The sequence below is a fragment of the Carassius carassius genome, chromosome 9 (assembly GCF_963082965.1).
Source record: "Carassius carassius chromosome 9, fCarCar2.1, whole genome shotgun sequence".
Taxonomy (NCBI): domain Eukaryota; kingdom Metazoa; phylum Chordata; class Actinopteri; order Cypriniformes; family Cyprinidae; genus Carassius; species Carassius carassius.
The window spans coordinates 21261134-21276026 of NC_081763.1; the positions used below are offsets into that span (position 1 = coordinate 21261134).

The 14893-nt window shown below is 38.2% G+C and overlaps 1 protein-coding gene and 1 non-coding gene across 2 annotated transcripts; one reads left to right on the forward strand and one right to left on the reverse strand.

The window, feature by feature from the left end:
- Positions 1 to 1534: 1534 nt before the first annotated feature.
- Positions 1535 to 9260, reverse strand: LOC132149271 (polycomb protein suz12-A-like). Its single transcript, XM_059558381.1, has 16 exons — positions 8531 to 9260; positions 7850 to 7896; positions 7660 to 7724; positions 7388 to 7456; positions 7235 to 7284; positions 7053 to 7138; positions 6166 to 6385; positions 5961 to 6063; positions 5760 to 5865; positions 5494 to 5674; positions 5281 to 5369; positions 4866 to 5009; positions 4487 to 4644; positions 2801 to 2999; positions 2357 to 2436; positions 1535 to 2183 (listed from the first exon to the last, which is right to left on the reverse strand). The coding sequence occupies exons 1-16, from the start codon at positions 8700 to 8702 to the stop codon at positions 1892 to 1894; spliced, it is 2061 nt and encodes a 686-aa protein (XP_059414364.1). The 5' UTR covers positions 8703 to 9260; the 3' UTR covers positions 1535 to 1891.
- A 2420-nt stretch (positions 9261 to 11680) lies between these two features.
- trnat-cgu (transfer RNA threonine (anticodon CGU)) lies at positions 11681 to 11752 on the forward strand. Its single transcript has one exon. It is a non-coding gene; the product is annotated as a tRNA-Thr (tRNA).
- Positions 11753 to 14893: the final 3141 nt, after the last annotated feature.

Here is a 14893-nt window from a genome sequence, read left to right on the forward strand (position 1 = left end):
TTACAGTAACGTTTATAATGCATTGGTTGGAGATTTTAGAGGAAAAACATTTGACAAAATGAGAGGACAAGCACAAGTCACATGTTCCTGAGAAAAAAGAACATCATTTACAAGGTACTATGTAATTCCTCACTGCGGAGATCTTTTGTAACCCGACACGGATAACACCCTCAAAAGATCTGATCTATACGATATTTATAAAACTGTGACTGTAAAATGTATATTTACCTCATTTTGTCTGTGCCTTTTGCAGTACATCTGTAAGAATACAACTTAACAATTGGTTTTAAATAAACTTTTAGGAACATTTAAACAAATTTTTTTTTTTTTTTGCCAATTGTTTACTCAAAGAAAAAAACAACATGAAAAATTATGAACCTGGCTTGTGAGGTATCAGTTGTAAAACAAAAAAAGAATCTTTATTTTAAATAAAGAGCAACCTCAAGCACGTTTCAGCATAATTCAGAAACAGGTTTGATAATGTTTCTATTCAAAATATAAATATTTTTTTGACATTACTTTCAATCAGTAATCCACATATTGTCTAATCATTGCTGTATTAAGAGTGTTACACAAATTGCAATTACGCAACGGTTTCAGCCTGTTAAGTAATTGATCAAAAATCTTTTTTTAACCCAGTGCAGATTTAGCAAAATAAAGCAGTTATGATTCACAAAGAGATAGTTTTCTTTTAAAACAGATGCATAAAAAACAAAACTATGAAAACTTTCATTTCTTATTTGAAGCCAACTAGACAAACATTATAGCCATTTCACTTTGGTCTAAAATAATATTCCTTCCGGAACGCAGTCACCATCAGCAAATCCATCATGTCACTAAACTTATGTACATGTTAAACAGGTTTTCCTCAACATCTGAAAATTAAACAAATAGGCACCATGAAGGACAAGTGGAAACAAAGTATATCGATGGACACAGCTGAGCAGATGCAGAGATTAAATGTATGTGTTGAACTGGACAGTGTTGTGTGCAGTAAAGCATCATTAAAATTATTCAAACAAGAATAAAAGATACCTGTTTGCACTGATTTAAACCAAAAGTTCAAACCCTGCTTAAGAGTCCATGTTTCCATGGATAAAGCAAGTGTAAACATTTCTGCAAGACATCTCCCACCCCACTGTGTTGTAGCACCCTGTACCTGTATGTTTGTGTTGCAAGTTCAGTGGAATTAAGGCTAGAAAAAACTTGAACAACTGCAGTGTAAACTCAGATGGCCTGCAGCACTGATGAAAAAAAAAAAAAGCCATTTGAAGTCTTCAAGTGTGGTGCAACAGTAAAGTGGATACTAAGCCACCAAGAACAGGCCAACAAAACGTTGGTCCAAACAAATTAAAAATGAAAAAAAAAAAAAAAAACCTTGGGGTGGCACAAACTGAAATGCTGAAAAACTTACCAAAAAAAAAAAAACTTAGACAAGCAAAACTAAAATGTCAAAGTTTTCAGAATGAGTCCATCAATCCCTGTGAAAAATATGCAGTAAAAGCTAGTTTTGTAGGAGCCATTTCCATCCATCATTTTTCAAAATATATTAAAAAATCTTCTCATGGTCCGTTTAAAAACAGGCACCTAAAACAAGTGCTAAAAATTAGCTAGAGCTACAGGGTAATGTGGGTTGAGAAAAATCTGACCTGCTTGTACAGTCCATCATAAAGACTAATGGCATCTTCAAGTAATTTGAATCTAGTAAAGAGTTGCTCTGAACTCAGATGACATCAGGCCAAAATTAGTATGTGGCCGTCAAACCACATAACTCGCTTCTAACTTGACATCAACATTTACCCTGGTGCAGGCAGAATATGGTGGCACTCAGATCCAGGGGACGCCTGACGCCCGCTGACACTCAATTCAATGCAGAGTGTGAGGAGGAGTTTCATTGATTCTGGGTCTTGTTGAAATTTGATACACTGGCTTCACCATCACCTCTGGATCCACCATCAGCATTGTCTTGCGTTTTGGATTGCTCTTGGCCATCTTTTTGCTGTTTCAGATCTCTCAGGTGAGCCATGGCCTTATCTATGTTCACTGTATTTACCAGGCCAAAGTCGTGCATGCTGACCAGATGGAGCAGAACGTTCCGGCACAGATTCTTCTCAATTATGGTGGTGCCATGATGTTCCACAAACAACATGCAGGCCTGATTCATTTGGTCATCAGCTATGAATCTGCCCAGAAACAAATAAGCAAATTACTGGCAGAAATGTGATCGAGCTCTGAGAGATGAGCTCACATAACATGCAAAGTGAGGCCATTGAAATATACAGAATTGCATTTAATATTAATATTTAAACTGTTAAACAGAAAGGACCAGAGAGAAGGAGAGGTGAAAAAAACATACCCATGTTTCATTACATGCAGGTTCCACAGTTTCATGACCTCTTTCTCTCCCTCATTGACATCCATGAATTCATCAATTTGCTGAGGAGTAGTGAAGAGGATCAAAATCATTTATAATGGTAAACATAAAAACTTGTTGGTAATTTCTTATTTAGGGGGTGCTATGAATCTTATGTCACTGAACAACAAAGCAATTTTGCTGATAAAATTAACCCTTTAGATTTCAACATTGATTTAATGCAACTTAACATCAATTACTGCGTAACATCCTCCCCAGATGTGCGTCGGTGGAATCATATGTTCATATCCCTGAGTCACAGACCGAGTCATAACTCACTGTATTGAGGTTTGATTGGTCATCTAGATTCAGTCTGACCTAGTAATTGCTACGCTGGATCTTCAATGGTATCAGAAAGGGTTAACGGTCTTGTGACGGCTTCCTCACCATGACGGTTTTCTCCCTGAGCCATGCCGGATCCCTCTCGTCCTCACTGTCCACCTCCATTTCCTGTGGTCTAAGCGGCACGCAGCTGTCGCTGTGGAAGTACAGGCGGTTGTGGCCGCTGATGTACGTCCGCTGCTGCTCCTGTTCTGCATCCTCTAACTCCAGGAACTCTGAGAGGCTGGGCTTTGAGTGCTTGGGCCTGAGGAAACCGAAACATTGTGCTTTACCCCCAGATTCAAAGAAATGGATGCAAGGTCTGTGACAGGTCTGGGCGTCATGACCGGATGTACTGTAGAAATGTTTCCTTACTTCAAACGTTTGAATGGTAGTCAGTGTGGAATTCCGCTGATATGGGGGGCAAAAGATGCTTATCACCAATTTACAATGGAATAGAACACAGCTCGTCCAGTGATATTTATAATGCATTACTTGAGTTTTATTTTTGACTCAAGCGTTATATAATATAAAGCAGCGGTTTTAACACTGATCCCAGATCCATCATCATTTCTTATGAACAACCTATTTTGGTTAGCATCAAAATAAAATAACTGACTAGTTAATGGAGGAAATAATGGCTATGCAACATCCAACACATTTTAGATTAAAGGGGTCATATGATGCGATTTAAATTTTTGCTTTATCTTTGGAGTGTTAAAAGCTCTTGGTACATGAAGAAGATCAGTAAAGACGAAACTTCTAAAGTCTCAAATCAAAGAAAATATTCTTTATAAAAAGTTAAGAGTCAACCACTCCTACCTAAAATACCTCGTTTAAATACACCCCCACGTCTACGTCACAATGTGGGAAGATTTACATAACGCCGCCCAAATGTTCACGCAAAGAAAGAAGGCGTATCTTTTACTCCTGTGTTGCAGCCGGCACCATGCCGTGGAGACACGGTTTCATTGTGAAACCGTGTTTGGTCTTCCAAAAGGGGACACAACTAGAAATCAGTGGTTAAGTTGTATTTACAACACTGTTCCAGAACAGTTCAACCCAAATATTCATATGCGTGTCACACTACAATCAGTAATTATGTCCACACTGGATGCAATAAATGCCTCGTTTGTAATGGGTTTTATTGGTCTTGTCTTGTCAAGCCAGGACACGGCATTACAGTATGGTAAGGGGAGTAACATTTCCGTCACACGCTTGAGGCATTCGGCCAATCACAACACACTGGATAGCTGGCCAATCAGAGCACACCTCGCTTTTCAGAACGATGAGTATGGTAAAAATCGACACGTTTAAGAAAGGCAGGGAATAGAGGAGCTCAATAAATGTACATCATGTGGAAAATAATGTTTTGAACCTTAAACCACATAAACATTATATTACACCAAATAAACAAAATGATGTTCTTTTTAGCAACGTCATATGCCCCCTTTAAATTTTAACAATATTATGATATACATTAAGGGCAGCTGTGGCCTAATGGTTAGAGAGTTGGACTTGTAACCCGGAGGTCACAGGTTCGAGTCTCGGTGCTGGCAGGAGTTGTAGGTGGGAGGGAGTTAATGAACAGTGCTTCACTTCTTACTGCTGTGTGTGTGCACTTGGATGGGTTAAATGCAGAGTGCCAATTCCAAGTATGGGTTACCATACATTGCAAATGTCACGACTTTCATTTTATATAAGGTAACTACAACAGAAAACCATGCAATCATTTTTTCAAACCAAACAGACCTGCAAACTAGGAAGTGTGTAACTGGAGTCCTCTTCACTGGGCCGTTACGGCTGAAGGCAAAGCCGGGCTGGCAGTGGATGTCCTGAGGGTTGCCCACGTAAGAGCCGTCATAGCATTCATTAATCGACACATCTATCCTGGCTCCTTTAGGATGAGGCTGGGTGAGATAAACGTCTTCATCACTATAAACATTTCTACCAAATATAGACTCATATTTAATCCTTTTTAAAGGTTATGACTTTAACCCAGCTCAACTATGAGCAAGTCATTCACAGATGGATTCCCACAACATGTGTAAACATTGTGGCGTTACACTGATTTTGACTACGTAATCCATGTGGTCTGGTGACAGTTTCATAACCTTGCGATGTTTCTCACCACATAGATGAAGATGAAGCGGCTGTGCGAGAGCTTGAGGTGCTTGAGGAGACTGTAGAGCTTACGGCAGTTCAACGTGCACCAGGGACAGTGCAGGTCATCTCTGGCCTCCGTCTGCTGACGTGTGTTATTGTTGTATAGGAACTACAAAAAAAGGTGATGGACACAACAGACTGTAACCACACAGTAGCCCAAAATACAAGACCAACAATGAGTCAAGGCAGGACTTATGGACTCCATCATTCTGATATGATACAACCAAATCTACAGTGGAAAGATGTAGAGAACCACAGGAAACTCCCTGCCCTTTTGATAGTCAATATAAAGGCCTGGGATAAGTGCTGTGGTTGTGAGTAATGGAGTTTGAAAGCACTGTTAGTATTGTTAGATAATTTTTTTAATGCATGTTACTCACCTGATAATAAACACGTAGTTTCTGACGAGGTTCAACATGAGTTTGTTCTATTCTGATTGGTAGATCAGCACCAACTGAATCATTAACAGCTGCAATCAATCAAACATCATTGTTATGTTCACAATCCTCAGTACTGCACACAAACTGTTCTGCTTTAAAGATCAAAAAGTTTGATTTTCACTTGTAATCACTAACCAGCGTTTGTGATCTTACCTACTGCCTGTGGAGGCTTTACATTGCTAGGCTTGCTGCCGTCTACTGAGCTGGATTCAGAATTGCGTGTGGCAAGAGGTTTGGCCACTGTGGCTGTTCCTCTGTCAGCCGTGTCATTAGTCCATCGCAAAGTGAACTGCAGTGTGGGTCCCTGAGAAAAGGTCTCGAAGGGTGGAAGCCACTGAAACACAGGTTCCCAAAGAATAACATACAAACATCTCAAATGGAAACATGCAGACTAATAAGAAATGCCGCCTGCAACTGACCTTCCCATCTAGTATGGTTTCCCACGTTGCCCGTTTCTTGCCTACAGGACTCTCCTCCATTTCCTGCATGGAGACTTCATACTCACCATCCAAAAGTTGTAGGCGTCTGTTAAAAGGAGGAGGAAGTCTTGTCTTAAACCAGACAAGCAAACAAAGCAACTAAAAACTAAAAGAACAAGCAATTGAACCTAGAACACTTACCTATTTTTATCAAAAACTGTCATTTGTGCCACAAATGTAGTTTCTCCGTCATCCTGATTAGAGCAGTATCTCTTCTTCTTGTTAGACAGCTCTTCCATAACATCTGAGAAGAAAACTTCTTGGTAAAAAGGCCTCATCAAATTATAAAACTCGCTTTGAGGTGCAAGACTATCCTAAGCTACTTTAAAGTCTCTGAAGCTCATACTGGTATCTCTGGTGGTCATGCCATTGAGCTCTCTCCTCCCCGGACGAGACACTCTGAACAGAAGGGAGTAGGACTTCACCATGTGGCTGTTACTGGGTTCAAACTCATGGCTGGACACCATCAGTGTGGGAAAAGCTCCCAGCTTGGTCTGGCTGCCGTCTGGGTTCAGAGGCACCTGCTTTTTCCCTGTAGGCACTTGCTTTACTGGACAACTTACATCCTAGAAGAACAGAAATGAAACATGATCAGAGTTCAACGCATATGTCAGCTTAAAAGCCATATATATATATATATATATTACCAAAAGTTGACTGATGTTCACAAATTTAAAATGTTCAGTCCTTATGCAGTCACATTAGCTACATTTATGCAAAATTTGGAGGGCAAAAAGGTCCAATGTCTATTGTCAATAGCGGAGTAATTGGTAAAGCAAAGATTCAGCTTCAAACTAAGCAGCTTCAGTGCAGTGAATCTGACTAACTTGAACCCACTGCTAAATCTATGTAGGGAAATCGTTCTCCCTCACATACAATTCCAGTTTGCATCGATTCCTATTGAAATGACTGGATTTCGCCCCCCGATAATTTGTTAAACAACAGTAAGTGTGACTGCACCTTTTCTCTTCTGGGATCAAAATTCTTGATGACTCATCTTGCAAGTCAACACAAGACAAAACTGTGCTTGTCAAGTGATTTTTTTAGTTGAGCTAGATGGCAAGCATAATTATCAATTAAAAATTAACCAACAGTACGGACAGATATGGCCACATATACTGTAGCAAGACAAGAACAAGTTTTTTTTTTGATCTAAGAAAACTTGTTTTGTGGGGGGAAAATGGTCAACGTAAGATATTTTCTCTGATTTTTATGACAAGGACAAACTTTTACCTTTCTCTTCTTGTGGCAGATCTTAACAAGCAGCACTTCCACAGACACTGAGTTTTCTTCATTCTCTGAGTTCTGCAATGGCTTCTCTGATACATTGGACAACAAATCAGAATCATAAAGCGATCAGATGATATTATTTGCACACGTTGATAAAAGTGTACATACACCTAATGTTAGCTTACCAGTTTTATGAAAGAATCCAGTAAAAGTGAGCTGCAGGTTTGACGCCATGCTGCAAGACAAAACTGGAGATAAAACTTCTGCATGCAATTGAGCTATTCAGTCAAGTTCAGAAAATCAGTGAGCAAAATAAATCTGGATCAAGAACATCTTACTTGTGAGATTCCTGATCCACTTTCGACTTTTCTACTTTGAATAGCAGGTCGTTCACACTAAAGTATTTTCTGAAATAAAAGATGCCAAAAAATTTTCTGTAAAACCCTCATTCAACTTATCTAACTACAACTGAATTTCAGTACATCAGTCAGTTACAGTGCATTTGTCAACATGCAAATTTACTCACAGTGAGGCCTGCACAAGGAAATGAAGGTGTGGCTTTTTTGACAAACAAAGAGATTAAGACATTAGGTGCATGTAATGGTTTTACCTTTTTGAATTTGTTCTTGAATTTCTGTGTGCCATATATGTAAGAGATCTGTGCAGGAAGATTGGCTGAAAGAACAGAAAAAAATAGAAAGATACAACCAGTCAAGACTATTATTATGGCAGCCATGTACAGTTAGTTCACATCTAAATGAGAACAGCATGTAATTTCATCATAATCATGGTCCACTTACTGCTATGAGATTCCTTGTGCGAAGAAATCGGTATATTTGAGTTGGTTCTGTGAACAGAAATGCAGTTGTATCAAGCACACCAATGTTGCCAGAATGAGACTCACTCCATGTAAATAATCAAAGAAACTACCATTTTAGATGCACATCGAGCCGGTACCTATAGGATTAACCCTATTTTTTGTACAATGACACTCTTACACATGGATCAAGGTGGCAGTTTGGCAAGCACACTACTTGTCTAAGCTAGTGTAGAAAAACTGCAGCAAGGTTTTCATGAGGTTTGTGCTTTTCACGACTGTTGTCCATTGCTGTTATATGACAGATAGTCCCCAATGTCATATTAAAATAATAAAATGCATAAAAGCACCAGAAAGCACGTGTCATCTCTTGATGCACGTGTCCAATTTTCATATAAGTTAGGATGTGGCCTAGACAATTAATACGTGTCTAAATCCCACTATTGTGAAAAAAAAAACACGACATGGGACTTTTATGGTGAACTATCCGACTTTTTTAAGCATTCTGCAAACTACTGCACACAGTTTCCCAGGTAACGTTAGTAGCCCTGAAGCTAGTATGGGTCGTAAAGCAATCATATACTGGTAAGTGTGCTCGAAAAACATCGATTTGTTGTACATACAATGAGACTATGGGGAAAAGTTTGATTAGCGAGCAACTTACTCTCGAAGGCTTGCAGGAAGAGTTCGTGGTCGGCTTGGACCTGCTCCATCTTGGGTCGCTTGACTGAAGACATCACAACACCGGACGATACGTGAGCTCCACCATTAGCTGCTTTACTCGCGCTGTTGGCGTAAAAACCGTTTCCACCAGATCCGTGCTTTTGTGGAGCCATCCTGATGTAGCGTTCGAGGTCGAATGAGACGTTTGAAACGGAACTCCAGTGGATTCAGCCAAGTTCTTGGCCCAAACAAAGGGAGAGCAGCCGAGACCGGTTCGCCCCCTCAACAAAGTAACAGTTAACATAAACGAGCCGGCAGTTCAGTTTGTTTTACAGACCGGATGGGATTCGCAACAACGTCTCATCCGCGTGTAGACTCGAGCGCGTCGCGAGCTCTTATCGGATCATATGTAACGTTAATCTGGATTCCACGCGACGCTGAGCGCTGACTACAACACAGAAACCCACCGCGGCAGAAAGTGTGCTTACTAAAGAGCGGTCTGCTATTCTGTCGTTATGAGAATACCGCTGTTTACTTTTTAAGACTATACAAGTAAGCCCAGAAGCCTTTCGTCCTATAAGAAGCAGCCTGAAGTCGAAAGTGCTGTGAATATTACCCGCCCTCCGTCTTGAATGTATTCCACACAGCTGATAAAACCTCGAGTTTGAACATTGAGTCAAGTTTGGTAGAGAGAGCTCGCGCAGCCTTCCGTTTCGCTTATTTTTTTTTTTCGCGGGAAATTCGTTTTTTTTTTTTTTTATAGAGACCATAGCCAGGAAAAGCTCAGGGTGTGTGAAATAAAGAGCTGAGCCCCTAGCCGTATTAAATATTTATCTGTAGACATAAAATATAAGTTGTTTTTGAAATTTTTTTGTCATTTTCTTTAATTAAACAACAGAAAAGTAGTAACCTATGCTTTGTTTAGGGCCTCTCGTTATATTTACTTCAGTTAACTTTCATAAACACCTATTTCTGATAATTCGTGACAGAATTAACCAAGAGGAGCGTTTGCTATGCATTGCTTTAGAAAAATACTTTGAAACGCCCTGCTTCTCAATACAGTTCATGACTTTCCTTTTCAATGTGATCAAACGTTTAACTCAGTTGTGTAGACTGACATATACTTTTGAAATTTGATAGTAAATGTCAAAGACAAGCCAAACATATTATGTATTATGTAATAGCTCCTGGGACCCAGGCATAGACTTTTGTCTTCTGTAGAGGACATTATAATTTGGTGAATTTCTCTGAGACAATACATGTCACATTATTAAGTCTGGATGTCCTGTACAGAGCATATTCAGGGCTTTTTAGAGATGTCAAATGTTTGGAGGTTTGTTCATAAACACTCCCTCTCCTTGTTCTTTAAATATGACTGACATTAACATAATTATCTAATTTAACACTCCAAGGGAAATATGATAATGTTTTGTAATTAATTGTAAATAAACATCTCAGAAATTTTTTTTATGGGGTTTCAAATCAGATTATGACTCTCTCTCTCTCTCTCTCTCTCTCTCTCTCTATATATATATATATATATATATATATATATAAATCCCTTGTATAGAATGGGAAAACAAATTTATGGACATTTCAAGCACATATTCCATAAAGTACAGTAGTATATTAAAACATTCTGTTATATCTTTCATAGTTGAGAATCATCTTTGTACAAAGTTTAGCTAAAAATAGCCTGAAACCTAAACACAGATTTAGATTGGTGAATGAAACAACTAAAACATTGTTTTTGCCTATACATGCCTTTTCATATTCATTTTTTTATTTATTTTTTATTTTATAATTTAGTCCTTGTGCCTTCTAATAAAACGTGAAATATATATTTTTAAAAATGTTTCAGCTCCATTTGCTTCTTATCTTATCTTATGTAATGATGAGCACATTTCCCCTATTTTAGCTTCATTACACTGGCTGCCTATTCAATTTAGGATCCATTTTAAAATTCTGTTATTTGCTTTTAAATCACTAAATGGTCTTGCTCCGGCTCCGCCATACCTCTCTGAGCTTCTACACTCTTATAAACCCGTCCGCTCTCTCAGATCAGATGATCAGCTGCTCCTGACTGTGCCTAAAACTAAGCATAAGCTCAGAGGGGACCGTGCCTTTGCTGTGTCTGCCCCTAAACTATGGAATGATCTGCCTTTGCATGTTAAACAGGCCTCTTCTTTATCTATTTATAAAACCCTTCTTAAAACCCATCTTTTCTCTTTGCCTTTTGACACCTGGTAAGATGTCGACTTTATTTACTTGATTTAATTTGTTGTTACTTTGAATGCATTTATTGTGTGGTTATTAATTGTATATATGTTTATTTTTTTCTGTACAGCCCTTTGGTCAACTTTGGTTGTTGTAAAGTGCTTAACAAATACAGTTGTTATGGTATGGTACATTAAAAAAAAATCATAAAAAATATATATACATTTTTTTTATATATTTATTTATTTTTGGTTCTCATGAAGATATAATGGCATTTTATTCCCAATAAAAAGTGTTATGGATGTTTATTTCATTAGAGACTCCCATCACTTGATTAGCCGGTAAGAAGTAATGAAAATAAATAAAATATTATTTGTAGGGAATCTATGGCCTAACACTAGATTTTATTTTGAATATTATTATTATTATTATTGTTACATCATGTTCGTCCACCTTTGATGTCTGTTTAACGTGTATTGCGTTCAAATAGATTGATATATGCTTCGGACTCTATTAAATACTGTGGAGAAATGGGAATGGGTATAAAATAATGGGAATGTGTTACTTTAGATATATACACCAAACAGATACAAAGACCACAGACTCGGGAAATATTATTGCTTGCTGGATCCGTACTTTGTAAATGTAATTTCTAATGACACGCATTTTTAGTGAACGTTTATTTGTTGATGTGGGATATAAATTTGTCGTACTTTTAATTTGAAGAATTGCTACACATCCGGGAAACCGGATGTGTCCAATTTAGCAGAGGGAATAAAAAAAAGATTTGGTTCGTTAGAGTGCTTCTATAATATATATAAAGACGATGCACGGGCTCATATGAGAGAATGAATAAAAGAAACATTTATTAAATTGTAATTTTGCCTGGTGGATATTTCACCAAATAATGTAATTTTCGCGCGATTGGCCATTAGGCGCGGTGGCCAAGTGGTAAGGCGTCGGTCTCGTAAACCGAAGATCGCGGGTTCGAACCCCGTCCGTGCCTTGGACAATGGGCATAAGACACTTTTGCAAAAGAAAAAAATAGTCTAATTAACAAAAAAAGTGTAATTAACAAAAACACATAAAATAGTCTTGTTTTCCTGTATTATTGCAACACCAATGCAAGTTTCATTTCAGAAGTATAAAACAGAAAGCTTGAATCTTGAATCCATTTTATTACCTGTGGTGTGACCTGAACATTGTAATCTATAGCTGCCCTCTGTGTAAGTTGGAAATGAAAACTATGATTAATGGACAAAATCATAAAAGTGCAAACACTTATAATAGAGAACTGTGAGTTATTAATTCTGATTGTTCTGTAATAATAATTATATATATATATATATATATATTCATAAAGGGGTTATGTTATTATTGTGTCACTGAGGAGAGCGAAATATTAAATCGGGAAGTTTTGACAAAACAATGTAGAGTCGGAGTGTAAGATGCAGGGCCGTAGCTAGGGTCAGTGGAGCCCCGGTGCAAGTTGTACCAGTGGGCCCTGTTTGAAATTGTTTAATTTATATGTTCATTCTATTTATTTATTTGTGCTAATTGCCAATGTTTAAGTTGTTTCATGTTTGTAGGTGTACAGGTACAGAAAACAAATAATTAAATATAAAATAGCACTGCATAGTCTTCACTGTAAAAATTAATTCTGTTCAGTCTGTGGTGTGAAAAGGTTGCATTAGCAATTAAAAAGAAAAAAGAAAAAAAAAAACCTTAAGCAAACCATGAGGTCAAAGTGTCTGAATAATTGTTGGTCCCATTTTTTTCTATCAATTTCACTAGTTGTCCACTGTATGAAGTTTTTTCCGGGTATAATATGTCAAAGTTCGCTTTATTTAGCTATACTTACCTAAATTAATTATAGTGTCCTGCACCTATTAAAACTTTTTTTAAATAATATATGGTGTCTGAATAATGTTTGGTTTGACTGTGCACTCATTCTTGTTAAAACTACGGAGTAATTCAGTCAAGAGCAGTGAGTGATTTTCTTAATTTAATTTTCTTGGATTAACATTACAGCAGCCAGTAGCTAAATAAGGTGCGGTCACTTTAAGAGACGATGAATGCATCCAATATAATAATACACATCCGATTTTTTTTCTCAACTGTTTACTTTCACTTAAGACATAACCAACAGTTTTTTCGAACATACTTTCCAAGACGGGTATTTTGACATATTTTGTATGTATTTGTCGGCACAAGAGCAAAAAGAGGCAAATTCTGTGTTCAAGTGTTTTGAGATGCCTTTCTCTGCTTGAGCCCTAAATGCCAGAACACCGCGGTGCTGAATTGGGCTTTTTCACATCCTTTTCTCTTTGTTTAAACTGCGATTTATATTTGTTCGTTCAGATGCAGGAGGAAAGTGAGGAGAACTTCGCAAACGAGAGCTCGGTTCAGTGTCGCTGTCTGTCAGACGCGGCTCTGAGACTGTGAGATGCGTGCGCGCGAGTAACCAGTTCAGCTTTTCCGCGTCTTGTGTTTGAATGATTTAAACTCTTTTGAATGTTTCAATTGGAAAGTGGCCATGCTTAAAAACATATGAAAATGATAAGCTTTCGTGACGACACGCAGCAGTGGCCTGTCAACTGTCCTGATCGTCTTTTTAGGCTATAGCCTCAGCCAGACGGTGGAGATCGCCGGGGGCCCCCACTCATCCGTGGGCCCCTATAATCGTCACCACCTTTCACCCCAGTTGCGACAGCCCTGGTGAGGTGTATGTTGTACGCATATATCCACAAGATGACGCTGGCGATCCAAATGAAAACAGATCTAATCGACGGCCACAGTGCGCAGCTAATATAAGCCATGCCAGTGACTTTTCCACGGCTAATAAATTATAAAACTCTAAAGGTTCAAATCAAACAACACAACTGCTATTTTTCTGTGGAACTCGGTGTATCTGTTTGCCATTACAGAAATTAATTGGATGTAATGAAATTAAGAACTTGGATGTATGAAATAAATGCGAACCCAGCTATAAACTTTCTAGCTGTTGTGACCTAAACCAAAGGCTCGAAGGCAAGTGTAACAGATTCATGAACGCATGTGCTACCTAGAATTCCATTTTGGGGAGGGCCCGAGAACTGCACGAGACGCGTCCGCGCGCGAGATCTATCTCCGCTCACGGCTGTCGCGCGGCACATGACACGCGAGTGCGCGGTGCAGAACCAGGTGAAGGCTTTCAGGAGGCGGCGGTGACAGTCAGCACGACCGACGCTCCCGACCAGTTTACTTGGTTACATTCTGGCGCATCCAAGAGAAGAAAAAACACGCATGTCTTCAGCGAATAAACTTATATGCGTGCTTTAGTGAAGATTACATCTTTACTCCAATCGGTAATCGGAATCAGAATTGGACCGTAGGTATCGACAAACTTTTCTACAACTGTCAATGCGTAGGCTAAAGTGGAGTAAAATCACAACACAGGCTGAGCTGATACATCGCTCAAACAATGGAAGTCGAGCAGAGGTAAATTCATCTGTTGTTGCTAATTGTTGATAAGAAAATAAATCAGTATGTGCATCTACATTCCTGTTGAATTAATTAACTTGGTTTTTCCTTCTATATATATATATATATATATATACTATAATTCATATTAGTATCAATGCAGATAAAAATACAATTTATATATATATATAGTAGTATTTTTATTTGCCTTTATACTAATATGAATTATAGTTCTATCAACTATATTCTATGGAACAGGTTTCAGTGTAAAATGAACACAACAATGAATGTGTTATAACACTTTAAGTGTATTTGGGGTTAAAGACATTAATGTGTTAGAGGTTGGGTCTTTGCTGGCAAGGTGAGTAGTTAAATTTACTCTCAACTGGCCTACAAAGTCCCAGTTTCTGGCTCATGCAATCATCCTCACTTTTTTTCTGTCTGAACGAGTATTTTATAATACACATAAATAATACTGAAAAAAAAATATTTAGATGTTCTGTGGGTGGGAAACATTAAAATGGAAGGCACTGTAAGGTCTATATTGCTTATATGTTCTAATTGCAATTGAATAATTTACATAAATTAGTAAAAGGATATTTCCAAATGATCCTAAATAGCTTGCTCACAGTGTTCTGTTAAGGATTCGCTCTGCAATATCCCAGATATATGCTGGAAGTTTAGA